Source organism: Marmota marmota, unplaced genomic scaffold, assembly GCF_001458135.2.
Source record: "Marmota marmota marmota unplaced genomic scaffold, marMar, whole genome shotgun sequence".
NCBI lineage: Eukaryota > Metazoa > Chordata > Mammalia > Rodentia > Sciuridae > Marmota > Marmota marmota.
The window spans coordinates 10,782,599-10,800,782 of NW_026000108.1; the positions used below are offsets into that span (position 1 = coordinate 10,782,599).

Consider the following 18,184-nt stretch of genomic DNA (forward strand, 5'->3'; position numbering starts at 1 on the left):
GGGGGGGGGACATAAAATACCATAAGTAACAAAAGCCATTTTTTATCAGAACTTTTGTATAAATATATTAAAACCAGAAAGAAGCATATTTAAAGATTTGGGAGCTGGGGATGTGGCTCAAGCAGTAATGCATTCGCCTGGCATGCGCGGGGCGCTGGGTTCGATCCTCAGCACCACATAAAAAAAATAAAAAATAAAATAAAGATGTTGTGTCCACCGAAAACTAAAAAATAAATATTAAAAAAAAAATTCTCTCTCTCACTCTCAAAACAAAAAAAAAAAAGAATTTGGGTAACTTCATGGAAATTAGCAAAGCATTATCACATTTGATAACACTGTTATCAAATCATACCTAATTATATATTTTTCTTAAATATTCTCAATAAAAAAAAGCTGAACAAAAAAGTATTTGATATATCCATATTTGCCTTTATTAACTTTTTGCTCAATGTCATTATCCTACAATAACTAATTAAAAACACATTCCACATAAAAATAATCCTTATGATTCAAATGTATGATATGTTAAGATCATTATACTGTCATGTGTAACTAATAAAACAATAATAATAATAATAATAATCATTTGAATCATGTAAGTCTACCTAATTCTCCAAATAGCTTCACACAAAAAATATTAAGTATCTAACAACACATTATTTTTAAAGTTCTACCAGTTGGTTATGGTAGCCCACGCCTGTAATTCCAGCTACTCAGCAGGCTGAGGCGGGAGGATTGGGAGTTCGAGGCCAGTCTGGGCAACACAGAGAGATCCTCCTCTCAAAAAAAAAAGTGCTACATGTTATTGTAACAAATAAAATTTTAAAATAAGACTCACAATTCAAATCAAACAAACTTTTATGAAAAATACATACTTCCATACTAAGTCACACAGAGAAAACTATAAAAAATTAATGTGAATTTAGAGGTTAGTTCTCACCTAAAACAAATTACTCTAATTTAGTGACAGAAATTTGTATATATATTTAGTTATATCTGTTCCATGAATGCATTATATGCTTATGAAAAGAAATTTTTCTTTTAGTTGTTCATATGTAAAACTGACTTACAATGAAATTAGTTATTAATCTATTGTTTAGAGAACAAAGCATTAACAATTACTAAAAGAAAAAAAAAAAAGAAAGATACGTTAAAGACAAAAACGGATTCAGCCACTACCAAGACAGCCATAGTGGATAATGGTGCCTTATCTTTAAATTATACAGAATAAATTTAGTCTGTTTTTTAAAAATACTCAATCTGGTTACTTAAAGAAGTTCTGAAAATCAAATACATTTAATTTTAAGTTTTTATTCTAAAAACCTCCAAACATAGTCAAATGTAGAAAAATGAATCCCCATATACCCATCACTTATCTTCAACAATTATTGACATTTTGCTCCTGTTTTTTGCATTCCCTCTCCCAATTATTTTTTCCTAATTATTTCAAAGGAAATGGTAAGATATATAATTTACCCATGAATACTTCAGCAACTAATTTTTCTAAAATGCATGGTTACACATCATTTAACTACAAAATCTACTTTTTGGTCAAGCTTTGAGTTTTCCTGCCTAGCCTTGATTATTAATAGCCATGAGGATTCATCTAGAAAAACAAATGGAAATATTTTTTAAACAAACTAAAAGTCCTATTTACCTACCTCTGGCCCAATGAACAGGGTAAAGATGTTTCCAAAGTGATCCCGTTTTTGCCAGTTGAGACCATTTAGTGCTGACTTGACTGCATCGACATAATTCTTGAGGATTAAGATAACTGAAAATTGACAGCATTACCTCAGGAGGAAGATGGGTTATACCCGTGGAGTGCTGTGACACTTCTGCTTCTGAAATAAAAAAGATAAACTTTAGCAGTAAAGGACACAAGAGTAAATGCAGTGAGAAATTACAATCACATTTCTGTAAGTAAAATCCAGTGCCTGAAGTTAAATCCTTCCTGCTTGCATGATGTGAAATGGAAACAACACGTATTAGAGGTAACATGAAGATGTTAAACTTGTTAAGAACCGGTAGGGTTAAACTATCATGGCCCAGATCATACTTCATCAGTGGGAGCTACAAAATGAACACAGAATTGACTTCCTTTTTTTACAAAGGCATCACAGAAAAAACAATACTCACTTTGTAGCATAAGTAGCATCATTTGAAAAAGGAACCAAACAGGTTATACCGCTTTAAATCAACAAGTAGAGTCAGCCAGATTATGAGATCTCCAAGGCATTTTTAATGACACATACAAATCTCATGACATTTTTTTTCATGCATATGACTCCTATTAGTCCTTCCTTGTATTTCCTCTTTGATTTTTGTATTTCATATAAAAGGTCTGTGAAATCTGACTTATTTAACCTATAGGTGCCTTTACCTACTTAAATTATGTGTTAGCCCCGACTACATAATATAACTATTTCTGATCCTGGTACACATTGATAAGGAATCTTTGTTAGCAACAACTGCAGAAAGTAAGTCAATAGTTATACAATTTCCTATAATCTATTATTTCAGTACCAATTTTCTGAAAGAAAAGTGAAAATGGGTGTTACAATAAAGAATATAAGATATGAAAGATTTATCACTAAAGTACTATGAAGAATTTTAATACTTTATCTGATTTGCCTTCATAAAGGAATTTAAATACAGAAATGTTATGATCAAATTACTTTAAACTGCCACCTTAAAATGCAAAATATTTTAAAACTAATGCAGCTATAATTTGCTTTGAAAGAGTGGGAAAATTAAATGTACCAAGTGTGATGCTTTTAAATCCTGTGTTATAATTACAATTAAACTAGACACAACAAGTCTTAGCTTGGTATCTAAGGCACAAGCTGCATTTCAGAATAAAGCTTACAAGTTTTATGGGTTTAATCATAGCTTAACTTATAAAATCATTTTTGTTTCAACATGAGTCTTACCTACTTCTTTAAATAAAATATGAGACTGAGAGCTCAATGAGGCTGCTCACCATTTCAAAAGAATATCATACTGCATATAGCTGGCCTGGGAAAAGATGAAAATTCAAAATTTGAAGTATGGTATGTGAATTGCTTTTGTACCACTGCAGAGTTGAAAAATCATAAGTTAAACCATGGTAAGTCAGGGGCCATGTGCATAAACATACCGACTTTGAAAATTAATGAAAAAACACAAGGAAAGACAAAAGCACCCACTTTAGTCAATGGAGCTCAAAAGTTAGGTGGTCTGTATAGGGTAGTTCTCAACAATTCTGACTGGTCAAAGTATATCTAAATTCATTCAAGAAACCCTATATTGCAAATAGCTATAAGTGTGTGTGTGTGTGTGTGTGTGTATAAAATCACCAACACTAAGTTCTAAAATAGAATTACATTTGTAAATGGAAATAAATGATTTCAACTGACCACAATGCAAGTCTGACTTAAATCATTCCTCAAACAAAATCTACAATTCATCACAAGACGCCTGTGGCCCTGAACTAGTAAACTGTTCTTTATTTAAATATACAAATTTCAAGTTGGACATGATGGCTCATGCCCATAATCCCAGCAACTCAGGAGGCTGAAGCAGAAAGATCAGAAGTTCAAGACCAACCTCGGCAACTAAGCAAGTCCCTAAGCAACTTAGTGAGACCCTGTCTCAAAAAATTAAAAGGGCTGAGAAAAATTAAATAAATAAAAAGGGCTGGGGATGTGGCTCAGTGGTAAAGCCCCTCTAGGTTCGCTTCCCAGTACTAATTAATAAACAAACAAATGAATCTCACCTATGTCTGACTTTTCATCCACAGAATATTTGAAAAACTTCTGTCGCTCTTCAGCTTGATTCCATAGGCTAAGCCCTCTAAGGAGTTCGGCGGTATCCTTCTGAGAGCAATGCTGTGCAATCACTTTCTTTTTAATGTCCTTAAGTTCCTCATAGGTGAAATATTCCATTAACATGGGCTGAAAAACCTAAAACATTCATTCATTAGAAAAAATATTTGGTTTTATTTTACTCTACACCTTTTAAATTATTATTGACTCAAGTGTAGTATTATAGTTTTATATTTTAATCAGATAAAAATTTTAGTTATTATCACTAAGTCAGTTTATCCCAAAACTGAAAAGAATATCCCCTAAAATATCCTTCTATGGTTTTGTCAGCTAGTAAGTCAGACCCTAAATAATTTTAAAACATTAGGACAAGAAGGTTTTCAAACAGGGTCTCTTCCTCAAATGAGAATAATACCCTGAATACTAGAATCATAAAAGTTAGAACACTACTGAGACCTTGAGATAGTCAATAATGTTTCAGGACTTTAAAGATGTTTCCTCTAATCATTATTTTAGTTTTCTTTTTTTTGTTGTTGTTGTTTTGTTTTTTTTCGGTACACTGGTTTTCTTGCCAATTATGCATGGAGATTTATAGATATATTTATAGAATTTATAATATTCAGACACAGAATCAAGGTTTTCTTTTAGTTCCACTTATTAAAATAATAGGTATCACAGGTTAAAAAGCACTGCACTAGTAACTCAGTGATTTCAACACTGACTTCATGTTATAATGACTTGGGGAACCTTGAAAAAAGATCCATGCCATGCCTCCCACCTGATTTAATTGGTCTGGAATGGGCTTAAGATGTAAGTGGGTTTTTATTATTATTTTATTATTATTGCTAATTGATTATAAGGTGAAACCATACTGATAATCACTATAGTAACTGTTTGTAGTTGAAAAAAATAATTTCTTTCTTTGTATATTATATTGACATTCATCCCATATTAGAGAAAGAATAGAATATTTTCTGCTGGTTCAATCAATGATATTGTAATACATGTGTATTAGGCAGAAGATAAATTTAAGACTATCATTTAATTACTAAAGTCTACTACCAAAACAAAAAACTCTAAAAACTCTTTATACTTAGCACAAAGAAAATACTCAAAAAATTCCAGAATTCTCTAAATGTTCTGCAAAAATATTAAGGTGACACAAAAAATCATCAACGCTTAATACAGTGCCATTTGCACATATGAAAACACATTCTGTAAAAGCAATAGCCTTCATGAGGATTTTAAAACAAATGCATTTTTTTCCCTTGGGTTCTAGTTCCCAAAGGAACTAGAAACCTCTCATCAGCTGGAGGCTTCTCTCCATCAACTGGACATATCTTCCTATGTAATATTTTGAAGAAAATATGGTAAAATATTTTTAAAATTTTGTAAATCTAATCTCAATGGAAAAAAATTACACTTACCTCTTCCTCCTCTTTCATGTGAGGAAGGAAATCTCTTGTAAAGGCCTCCAATCGCTCTTTCAGCTGTTTTGCATAATTTAACTGCTCATATTCATTCTGGAAACAAAAATATTGTATTTCAACAAAAATTCTGCTTCATTATTTACATTGCACCTGATCCCAAGAAGTTAATTCAACATAAAACCTCAAAAAAACAAAGAAACAAGCAAAAAAAAAAACAACCACAGATAAACAGCACAGTGGCCTCTGTACTTTTATGATCATCACAGGACCTTAGGCCTAGGAGTATAACTCAATGGAAGAGCACCTATCTAGTATGTACGATGTCCTGGGTTCAAACCCCAGCACCACCAAATAAAAAGATTTGAAATTTTTAGTAATGTAATTGATCTCCTATTTCTCTTTAAAAATATCATTTAAAAGTCTAAAAATAACAAGTATTTGCTTAAAACTTCCACTAATTTGATTCTGAAGTTACATAATTTTCATGTTTGGTTTTCAATGTATCTACAAGTAGTCCACAAGGACATGGTGGACTTCATCATTATAGAATCCCTTTAAAGTAATCTGACATACTCTCCACTAAAAAAATTCAAAATACCTATTATGTTATGCTGACAGAAGCTCATATACATTAGTACCAAAACTTCTAAAGGCAAGAGACTCAGTACATCTTGAAGTGGATCGTTTTAATTTTGGACAACACCAAAAAGTTCTTCCTCTCATGAACTGAGATCCTATCTCCCTGTAACTTATCCACCTATTCTGCATCAGGCCTCTCAAATTACAAAATAATGAAATTTGAAAAATACGAGAATATTTCATCCTTTTTCTTGAGCTAATTCATTCAACTGCTCCCCAATATTTAACTCAATGTCATATTTTCTTGGAATTTTACACATGTTCCTTAAGCTTGTCCACATGGCTTCCATTTCTACTTACTTGCTCTAACTACTAAATTTGTTTTTCTACACCAGATCACTCTTTTACCCATTAATTCTGCCCAGGCCTCACCTTCTTCCTATAAATGCCCACTTAGATTATATAAACAATTCAAATAGAACCCTCTTCTACTACCCTAGAAAGACAGGCTCAATAATCACTTATCTTTATCTTTTCTAGCTCCTTATCACTACATTCTATCAGTCCCATTCCCTACATAAATCTGTTCCCTCTTCTCTATTTCCACTAGACACTACTTTAGATAATACATGAGTATGATATAATATTCAGAAAGTACAAAGGACTATTTAATAGAAAAATAAATCTCTCATTACTATTCAGTACCCTACCCAATCTCCCATCTCCCCAATAAGTAGCTACTAAGTATCGTTTCAGAGACTATCAGAATAAATTTTTTTTTATAGTATTCTTTCTACTTGAGGCTTCTTTCCCTTCAATCCATCCTCTACCCTGCTGCAAAACAGTCTTTCTAGAACAAAATCTAAGTGACGGACACACGGTAGTTTAAACCTATGCTTCATTGAACCAGAAGGGAAATAAACTAAGATCAAATTTTAAATATCCTTCAATACATAAATATAATTAAGATGAAAATTTCTCTATAGTACTATCCTAAACCATACTCAAAAATGCCTTTAATTTCCTGGGCATAGTGTCACATGCCTATAATTACAGCACCTGGAGAGGCTGAGGCTGGGGATCGTAAGTTTGAGGTGAGCCTCAGCAATTTCACAAGGGCCTAGGCAACTTAGTGAGACCCTGTTTCAAAATTTAAAAATAAAAATTAAAAAAAAAAAGAGCTGAGGATATACCTCAAAGGTAAAGCACTAGTGGGTTCAATCCTCAGTGCCTTTAATTTTATATTATACAACCAACATTATCATATTTAACCACCCTGTTTCCTACAATTAGGAAAATCAAATATAATAAATGTTATAGCCGGCAATTTTTGTTGTCTTGATGTTTTTGTTGTTGTTATTTGTGGAATTAGGGAGCAAACTCAAAACCTCCCAAATGCTAGCCAAGCACTATCCTAAACTACATCTCCAGCACTCAATTTTAAAATAAATGAAATTTATAAAGCTGAAGTGTTTATTCATTCTAAGTAACAATTTTCCCTGAGTCACCAGTGCCTGGGTTGATAACTTTCCTTTAAGAATTTAGCAAATGTTAACAGAATATAACAATTTTATAATATTTCACTCAAGAAAACAATTTTAAAACTAAGTAAGGGACATCATTTAAATTTTTTATTAAATAGTAATAAAGTCATAATTGACAGACTCTAATGAAACTTAACCAAGCTCTTCTGAGCCTTCTTCTCAATTAGACCCGACCTTGGACTCTGTCCTTGGCCCTCGTAGTACACCTTCAGTAAAAATCCTGCTTAGTTTATCAAAACTCTTCTACCCTTGGTATCTGACCACCTCAGTATCTGATCAAATTCCTCATCCCTCTACCCTCAGTCTCCTACCACCCTGGCCTGCCTTCAGTAAAAATCCTGTAGAATTGACATAGCAAGAATCCTCCTGATCATTTTTCCTCCACTGACCCCCACCTTGCTTCCTGGCTATTAACTCCAACTTACTCTTGTATTTGCAGTTGAGTCAGATCTCTTCCTTACTGCAAGCCCCCAGTGCAGTTATCCCTACTGAAAAAGCCTTCATAGCCATCTTTAACAAATGATTAAAAAGGCAGACTATAGTTTTCCTTTAACATCATAGCATTTACTACAAATTGCTAACAGGTTTTGCCAATGACATAACAAAAGATGGCATAAATTTTAATAGTTATATACCTATTTTTGCAACTCACCTTAACATTCTTCAGTCCCTTTTCAAAGAGGCTAAGCATCTCAGAGAGTTTATTGTCAGAATGTACATTATAAATGGTCTGGCTGCGTTGTTGAAGCAAACCGATAATGTATTCATTTTCAATCTGTTCATGCATTTTGAACTCCTTGAAAGTAGCATACAAAGACTGCAGAAGAGCACGGAAATCGTTGTTGTTGGAAAAGTTGGTTTTAGAAAGCTAAATAAAAAGTTAAAAAGGACATAATAAATACATACAAATATGTAACAATGTACCAATAAAGAATATTCAAATGTGTTCCCATTTACTTTTCACATAAAGATATTTATCTTGCATTTGGTTATATTAAAGTACAAATAAAGGAAATTCATAAATAAATAAGTTATAATGGTAAGATTAAAAAGTATACTAGGCCAGGAAAATGTTGGCTTGCATTCTTTTTTTTTCCATTTTTTTATGGGTGCATTACAGTTGTATACAACAGTGGGATTCATCATTACAAATTCATACATGCACACAAAATAACAATATAATTTAGCCAATATCATTCCCCAGTGTTTCCCCTTTTCCTCCCTCTCCTCTCCTCTACTGGTCTGATTATCATGAGATACCCCACACACACCACCTTTCTTTTCCTTTTTCCTCTCCAGCTCCCAAATGGTTTGCAATCTTAAGGATTTGATATAAAATAATAATAATGCACACACAAATCACTTAGTTTCTTTAAAAAGGATCTGACTCAATCCCTTCCAAACTTAAAATTCCATTATTTTATAATAAACACAGGCAGATACATTATAGAGATGTGGTAAATATTAAGAGAATTACACTAGGAGAATGTGGTAAATTTTTCAATGTTCTTTATGCTATTAAACTTTTGCAATTTAAAAATCAAAAAACATTTATAACAAAATGTTTTTTTAAATTTTAATATCAAGATGAGACTGATATAAGCAAAAAATAAAATACTGAACTATTAGAACATTACTAGATAATTTTTCTTTTAATGTCAGTTTCTTCTTGGTGTTAAATGGGAACAAAACACCTGTAGATAATTTTGGGGATTTAAAAAAAAAGAGAGAGAGGAAAAAAAAACTGTTTCAAATACTTAACAACTAATTAAGAAATCATCTACTCATTTAATAAATATTACTTTCAAAATTTATGGTATGATAATAGTGTAATGTGGAAACCTAGCTCACCAGAATATGAGTGAAGTAAACCCACTTGAAGGAAAAATACAAATCAATAAAAATATGAAGAAATGCACACATCGTAAGTTTCTTTAATTCTAATATTTAACAAAAAATGTGTATTTAAGATAATTCTAACTTTTTACACTTAGTAGCAAATTAAATTCTAATATTTAAAATATACAAATTATGTTATACAAAATACAGGTATGAAGATGTGAATTTGGTGTCAACATACCTTAAATACAATCAGAGTTATGATAAATTGTGGTATAAAGGTGTATTAAGAATTGTAATGCAAAAATAAATAAAATAAGCGAATTATGAAGAAAATTGCTTCAAGTTAAAATTCAAAGTAACACTCAAACCCTCCATTACCTATATTAAATAATCTACCTTCCACTGTTATCAATTCTATTTCAAAATTTATTTTCAATGTGGAAATCTGCCAGATGTTGTGGCACACTCCTTTAATCCCAGTGAACTGGAAGGTGTAAACAGGAGGATCACAAATTGGAGGCCAGCCCAATTTAGCAAGACCCTGTTTCAAAATACAAAAAAGAAAAACGGGCTGGGATGTAGCTTCGTGGTACAGTGCCATAGGGGAAGCCTGATCAGGTTCAATACAACAGATAGATAAATGAAAGGAGAAATGCTACTGACCAATAATTGCTAAACTTGCTTTCTAAAATCTGACCTAATACTCCTAAAATGCAGCACCAATCTAAGCTGTTTTATTACCTGTTCTTGGCAAGAATTGTGGTCTTAAGACAGAGCATCAAAAAAGACAACTCACAAACTCCCAAAGCAAAATTGTTCCATTATACATAACAGAATTAACTAAGTATATTATATAAAAGGCAGTATGGGCTAGGCATTAAGAGTCACCTGTAGCCAGGTGCGGGTGGCACATGCCTGTAATCCCAGCAGCTCCAGAGACTGAGGGACTATGCAACTCAGTGAGACCCTGTCTCTAAATAAAATATTAAACAGGGCTGGGGAAGTGGCTCAGTGGTCAAGTGCCCATAAATTTAATCCCCAATACCCCACCCCACCAAAAAAGTCACCTCTAATCCCAATAGCTTGGGAGGCTGAGGAAGGAGAATCAAAAGTTCTGCCAGTCTCAGCAACTTAGCAACTTAGTAAGATCCTGCCTCAAAATTAAAAGTCATTTTTAGAGAACCTAGGATCCGATTCCAGTTCTACCATTTATTTAGCTATATAACCCTTGTAAATTACTTTTTCTTGTAATGTCAGTTTCTTCTTGGTGTTAGATGGGAACAAAATACCTGTACTTCAAATGGCTGTGTGATACTTAAGTATGAGTTATCATCATTTTGAAAATTAGACATTCATTTTATAAATTCATGCACTTCTTACTCTATTTAAATATTTATTAAGCAGCTATATGAGCCAACAACAACTGTTCCTGGTACTTGGGATACATGAGTGAACAAAATGAAGATTGCTTAATTTATGGAATTTATAATAATTAACCATAATACATAATAAACAGGGGTTGTCAACTTTTTCTGTCAAGGGGCAAAGAGTAAATATTTTACCTTTTTAGGGCAGATGTTCTGGTACCAACAATTTAACTAGGCTGCTATAGCACAAATATACTCAGATAATATGTAAGCAAATGATTATGGGCTATATTTCCATAAAACTTTGTATTAATGGACAATAAAATTAGAAATTCCATATAATTTTCTTTGGTTTTTCAACTAAGTAACAATTCAAAGGCAACTTTTAGCTGTTGAGCCATAAAAAAACAACATGCAGGGCAAATTTGGTTAAATCCACTATGCAGATTTTAAGAATACTAAGAAATGCCACACAAGATTACAACAAAATGCATTAGTAGATAACTGGTGTAATCACTATTGTGTCATTTTACATAAATGAAAATACCTTCACAAATTTTAATAGTAGAAATATGACATAAATCAAAGCATTAATTGATTTTTAAATGGCAAAAAAAATGCACTCACATGAGTTAAGATAAAATCTTAACTTAATCTTAAAAATTTTGCAAAACTTCTCATTAGACTATTGGAAATTCTCTTGGGACTTGAAATAGAATAAGGTAAAAACCAATTTTTAATGCTACAAACTGAGAAGCAAATGGGCATGTAAAATGACTCATATTAAAGGTTCAATTCAGCATAATGGTTAAAAGAATTAACTCTGGAGCCAGATGGTGAACTGATTCTGCCAGCAAGTCACTAAATATCCTTACACCTCAGTTTCTTCATCTGAAAAATTGGGTTAATTATATTAACTAACTGATAAGGTTCCTGTGGATGACTTCATAATATATTACTATAGTGTTGATGTTATTCATATTTTAATAATATATTATTATGAATTTACAGATATACTATAATTATCAGTTATTAATATACTAGTAGATTCAAAGAGACACAGAGGATAACATCAACTAGCCCTATAGGGCTTTTCTGCTATTATTTCTGTATTTGGTTGAAAATAAAAGTATCATTAGAAGTCCTTTAAAAAATTGGTACCACAATTATGGAAAATAGGATGGAATTTCGCCAAAAAAAAAAAAAAAACCTAAAAATAGAACTACCATATGATCCAGCACTTCTGGGTATATGCCCAAAGAAAATGAAATCAGTATATAAAAGAGATATCTGCACTCCCATGTTCATTAGTGTTTTTCACAATTGTCAAGATACACAAACAGGGGCTAGGACTGTGGCTCAGCGGAAGTGCACTTGCATGGCATGTGTGAGGCACTGGGTTCGATTCTTAGTGCCGCTTATGAATAAATAAAATAAAGGTCTATCAACAACTGTTAAAAAAAAAAAGATACACAACATTAGTGCTTGCCAAAAAATGAACAAATAAAGAAAATGTGGTTACACATAGACATATACACACATACGCGCACATGCACACACATACAGCAATTTAGCCATACCCTGCAGCCTGGATGCTGGGTGGTAGAGTGTTTGCCTAGCATGCACAAGGCCCTGGGTTCAATCCCCAGTATCAAAAAAAGAATGCAGGTTTAAAAAAGGAAACCCTGGCATTTACAAAAGCATGGATGAACCTGGAAGACATTATGCTAAGGGAAATAATCCAGAAACAGAAAAACAAATACTATAGGATTTCATTTATATGTGGAACTTTAAAAAATGGAACTCACAGAAATAGAATGGTGGCTGCCAAGGACCATGGGATGGAGGAAATGATAGAGATGTTGGTCAAAGAGCACAAATTTTCAATTTTAAGGAATAATACTAGGGCTGGGTATATAGCTCAGTTGGTAGTGCTTGCTTCACATGCACAAGGCCAGGGGTTCAATCCCCAGCACCATTAAAAAAAAAAAAAAAGGAATAATACTGTATCTACTATATTATTTACTTGAAATCTGCTGAAAGAGTAAATCTTAAGTATCATCATCCCCCCTACACACACACACACACACACACACAAACTATTTGTGGTTACAGATGTGTTGATAATTTAATTTTGGTAATTATACAATGTATATTCATAACGAATCATCAAGTTGTATACTTTGTCTACAATTTTAATTAATTAATTATGCTTCAATAAAGCTGGAAAAATGATCACCAGATAAAAAGTCACATTCTTGAAGGGAAAAAAGGTTTACACAATAGATGGAAGATATAAGAGTTTCATTTGTGTTAAATCCTCGACACGTTTGTTGATTTGTGAATAAGTAGGACAAGAAGGAAACAATAAAAGAAAATGAAAAGAGTCTTTAAAAATACTACCCACGTCAGTTTTTCTGCACATGAAAAGTGCAAATGTTTTTAACCTGTTACTGAAAATTAGTAGATATAGCAGTTAAAATAATAACCAGAAGACATAATATAACTCTTTAAAAATCTATTCATATAAATTTTTTTCAAATTTCTGTCTCCACGAAGGTATTCATACATATAGACTTGATTGGGGGTTGGAAGGGGACCCTAAATACTAACAATTTCTAGAACATGCTGAGGCCTCTAATAGGCACTATAACACATGTTTTTAAGTATTACTTCTTAAAACAATACTAGAAAGGAAGTATTGTAATCCCCATTTTATAGAATAAAGAACTGAGACTCACAGAAATAATTTATCCCAAATTATACAACTATACAGTAAACAAAACAGAGATCAGGTCTCTAGGACTCTAATACCTATGTTCTTTCCACAAGAGATGATGCTTGTCCCAATCGTAAAGCTATCTTTTCAGATCCAAAGAAGCAAATAGAAGAATATTTACTCTAAAGCAAAAGTTCTCACCACAGGGGTAATTTTGCCCCACAGGATTATGATAAAGAGCAAGGTCTAGAGATAGTTTTGTCTGTCACCACTGGAGAAATGATGCTGACATCTAGTGGATAAATGCCAGAAATGCAGCCAAAACATCCTACAATGCAGAGGACAACCCCCACGCCCACAGTCTGGTCCAGAATGTCAACAGTGCTTCACTTGAGAAATACTGCTCAAGACAAATGTTTTTTCAAACACTGTTTTCAGTGACCTTCAGCATATAATACAGTGCAATCCAGATACACAGATATCACAAACAGTTCAAACAGATTTGGGGACATGATATTTCACTAACTTGTGATGGGACGCATATTTACTTTTCCCCTTGTTTAATGCTGTTTCTGACCCTCAAATCAACTTACAATGTACTAGTAGGTCACAGGACATATTATGAAAAACAATGACTTTCAGTGATACAACCCTTATATATATGAGACAGAACACATACAATTAACAGCAGTAGCAGTTATGTGGTCTCTTCCATATTTTTAAATTTATAACTGTCTCAGGCACTCTACAACTAAAATATAACAACCTTGCTTGAAACCAATTCAAGTGTTGTGTCACTTAAAGCCGGTAAGTTCGAAAATAGGTATGAAAATATATAATGAAAACCAAAACATTACTACCCAAGTACATTTTTACTTTCTGTCTACATGGCCAAACAATGTTTTAATTTATATTTTATGATCAATAAAAACTTTAGTATTAACTGGGGCTGGGGATATAGATCAGTCAGTAAAGTACTTGCCTCACATACACAAAGCCCTGGGTTCAATCCCCAGCACCACCAAAAAAAAAAAAAAGAGAGAGAGAGAGAGAGAGAGAGAAAGAAAAATAACTTTAGTTTTATCTCGTCAAATTTATTCACTGATGGAAAAAATAATAATCCACAGGTTAACTGTTCTGCATAAAATCATAAGAGTAATAAGCAGCAGAACCAGTAACATAATGCAGAAAACACAGGTTTCAGAAGAGGGGGAAAAAACTCTAAGATTAAAATTCAGGCTCTACTAATTACTACCTGAACAGGTTGGATAAGTTATTTTAACCACTAAGACTGTTTCCTCATTTTTAATTGAGGGATAATACTTGTCTTACAGGGTTCTTATGAGGATTAGGAGAAATGACATCAGCATGTAGTAAGAACTCATTAAATTCTCTCTTCCTTCCTCTCCCAGCTCTCAATTCAATATCCTCTCCACTAAACCAACCTTCCCAAAAGTGAATTGTTTTATGGATATGCAGAAAATTAAGAAAAACTGGTCAAAAAGATATTCATACTATTAAAAAAATAATATATTCATTATTCTGAGTTTCCTTAGACCTTTTATCATAAAATATTCTTTTATATACACTACTAAAGTACAGAGCATTTTTAATATACTTACCTGAAAAACTCAGGCATTCCCTAAAGCCTCCACCACTTCCATTTTTATTTTTTTTTCTCTCTTTTTTTTAATATTTATTTTTTAGTTATCGGTGGACACAACATCTTTGTTTGTACGTGGTGCTGAGGATCGAACCCAGGCCGCACGCATGCCAGGCGAGCTGGATACCGCTTGAGCCACATCCCCAGCCCCCCACTTCCATTTTTACAACTGATTTACATATAAGTCTGGGAATCTTGGCACTAACCACATCCTTACAAATTCTACCCATTTTGTTCTCAGAAATCAATTCAAATAGACCATTTCTGATACTTTACCACAGAACTGACTATATAGCCTTCCTTTGTTCCCATGATTCCCAGCTTGGATTTCATCCTAGCACAGTTGTTAATACATATTAAACTGTGAAGTCCTTAAGAATAGTGACCACATCTCAATAAGCAACAAGCTACTACAAGCAAGACTGACAAGTAGAAATTCCATACTCACTGACAGAATTAATGAAGTTTAGAGGATTCAAGAAAAGACAGGAATTGGAGTGAAATGGGGAAAGGATATCAGTCAATGCAAATTTTTACTAAAATCCTTCCAATCTGGATCAGTGAATTAGCATCTCTCAGCAGACTACTTACCAAAAACATCAGTAACTATTATGGTTTCACATGAAGAAAATCAAGCTACAGTCCTAATCCTGACCTGGGTTTCCATCTGGATCTATAACTAACTGCTTTCATAACTCAGCCTATTTAATCTAGGCCTACAAATCCCCAGATATAAAACAAAGTACTCCCTGCCTTTATCTACTCCAAAGCACTGTCAAGATGACAAAGGTGACAAACCTTTCCATAAAGTCTCTATAAAAGAGAAAATTCATGAGCAAAATATTAAATTAGGTACTATAAAGCAATATTTAACATGACCCATAAATTGAGAAGAAATTTTCTAAGTAAATTAGTCTAAGCACAGAAATAACTGATTTGATGTTTGTAAACAAATGATTGCTTCTAAAATATACCATATTTTTAAAAAGCTCAATGCTAAAAAAAAAAAACTGACTTCTTTATGGATACCACATGGACATTCAGAGTCAAAATTTAGAATATAGTGAAATATAATTTATAGCTTTTTAGTTTGACCATAAAAAAAATGTTGTTCTCATTTGGGATAGTTTTATTGCAGGCTATACAGACTTGATATCCTTGATCTACACAAGGATAATGGTAATGGTAAAACTTGCAATGACAAATAAAAAGCAACACACTCTTAATTCTGTAAGACCATTTAACCATCACAAAATACATATTTTCCCACTCTTACTCAGAAAGGACATCCTAGGAGAGATTTCCACTAGTTAACAGAATCAAAAAGAAATGATGATGTCGAATTCCTATGCATTTTTTTTTCTTTTCTAAATTACCTTGGTCACCATGCAGAAAACTGGACTTTTAAATCTTAACAAACACATATAATAATCTTATTAACTGTATGTAATCAATTCAGAATTAGTGATAATTTTTTCACAGTAACGGGGATAAATTCATGAAAATTTTGACTTAATGCTATATAAAATTGAAAATACTTTATTAAACATGTTATGCAAGAGGGAACAAGTAAGAATTATTTGACTCAAATATTGTTTTTTTTAGAAAAGGCAACTTCATTTTCAAAATTTGCTCAAATGTTCTCAATCACCAGGAAAAGACACATAAGAATGATGACTAACATCTTTAAACTGTTAAAATAAGGCTAGGACTAAGGATGTAGTTCAGTGATACAGTGCTTGCCTAGCATTCAGGAGGCTCTCAGAGCCTCAGCACCGCAAAACAAACAAAATTAAGGCTGGTTAGTCTTGTCAGCAAATAAATGAATAGTGATTATTGGAAGGTCACAATTATTTGGAAATTTGAAAAAAAAAAAAAAAAAAGTAAACATCTCCTAGAAAAATGTATACATGCACAAAATTTTCCACCCAATAGCAGGTGACCCCTTAACTATCTCCTTTAATATAAACTGAAGAGAAAACTGTGCAGAGAAAATCATAACTTTTCCCTTTATGATTTCTGAGAAAGTGGAAAACCTCCCCATTTTTCTTTCCTGCAATTAAAGGACACTGTTAGAACAAAACTGAAAAGACAGGAAAGATAGAAACAGACAACTGAAAAATTCACATCTGCTGAAAGACTTCTCCATTCCTCAAGAGTTTCCTAGATAAGTGGTTCTGACCCTGGTCTGCACACTGCACTCAACCTGGAGAGATTTAAATTACACTTATGGTTCCACTCTCAGAGATCTCAATTTCAGTGGTTTGAATATCAGGATTTTCACAGCTTTCTGGGTGATTTTAATAGACAACCAAGTTGTTGATCACTATCCTAGCCAGTCCTAGTGTTTGAACACTTGAATTGGGTATTTTTTTAATTTTCAAAATGAAGGGGGAGGAGGAGAGGATGTTTGTGGGGCAAGAGATGTTTGTGCTGAGATCTGAAACTCAACCTTACCTCTTTCAACTGCTGGTCTTGAGTGTGGCCTAGCAATGAACACTCTGGGCATCCTCCAGCCGCCTTTCTGGGCTAACAACCTCTGTTTGCTTAATTCTACGTAATTTCTGAAAATTCATAAAAGTTGATTTCTATCCTTAAGCAATACGTTTAAGTTCTATTTATTTGGTTCATTTCTACAAGAAATAAGACTGCCCCAAGTTTTAAGGCTATCTATATGACTTTCCCCAACATAAATTGACAAATGTGAGAATTTTAACTTAGTCATTAGCAAAAGGACCAGAGTTACCTCCACAAAAGTGCTTCTCCAGCTTACGCTGGCTGCACCAATTAAGAGTCCGAAAAGGCTCCCACAGTCAAACCAACTTTTCCCGAGCCCCCCCCCCCTTTTTTTTTTGAGCCAACGCAAAGAATTCCAACAGAGAAGAGCTGTCTTGTAACAAATTCTACATGGAGTAAATATCCGGGGCAATAAAAGTTGCGGGGAAAACAAGAACCACAAATGAAGAATGAAGGTCCACTAGCTCCTAAACAGTTTTTTTCTCCCAAATCCAATCCGCGAACAGCCAGGAGGGAAAATGAAGGGGGAGCTGGGAGCCGCTGCCCGCCGAGCCAGGAAGCAAGCCCGAGTTGCACAAGGATGCACGGGTGTCTGCAAAGACGCGGGGAGCCCGAACAGGCCGGGGGCGGGGATCGCGGGCGAGGAAACTGCAGTAAAGGCCTGCCCACGCGGACCCGCAGCCCACCGCGCCGGCCGGCCGGGGTCCCGGGAGTTCG

At 33.5% G+C, this 18,184-nt stretch overlaps 1 protein-coding gene across 1 annotated transcript in view; it reads right to left on the reverse strand.

Annotated features, from left to right (window-relative positions):
- Fbxl5 (F-box and leucine rich repeat protein 5) overlaps positions 1–8,229 on the reverse strand; it is a 32,480-nt gene extending 24,251 nt beyond the window's left edge. The window contains exons 1-4 of the mRNA XM_015481969.2: positions 8,012–8,229; positions 5,234–5,329; positions 3,758–3,944; positions 1,662–1,844 (exon numbers count right to left, since the gene is read on the reverse strand). Coding sequence (XP_015337455.1) covers positions 1,662–1,844; positions 3,758–3,944; positions 5,234–5,329; positions 8,012–8,146 — 601 coding nt within the window. The 5' untranslated portion in view covers positions 8,147–8,229. The remainder of the gene's footprint in view (positions 1–1,661; positions 1,845–3,757; positions 3,945–5,233; positions 5,330–8,011) is intronic.
- Between the last annotated feature and the right edge of the window lie 9,955 nt (positions 8,230–18,184).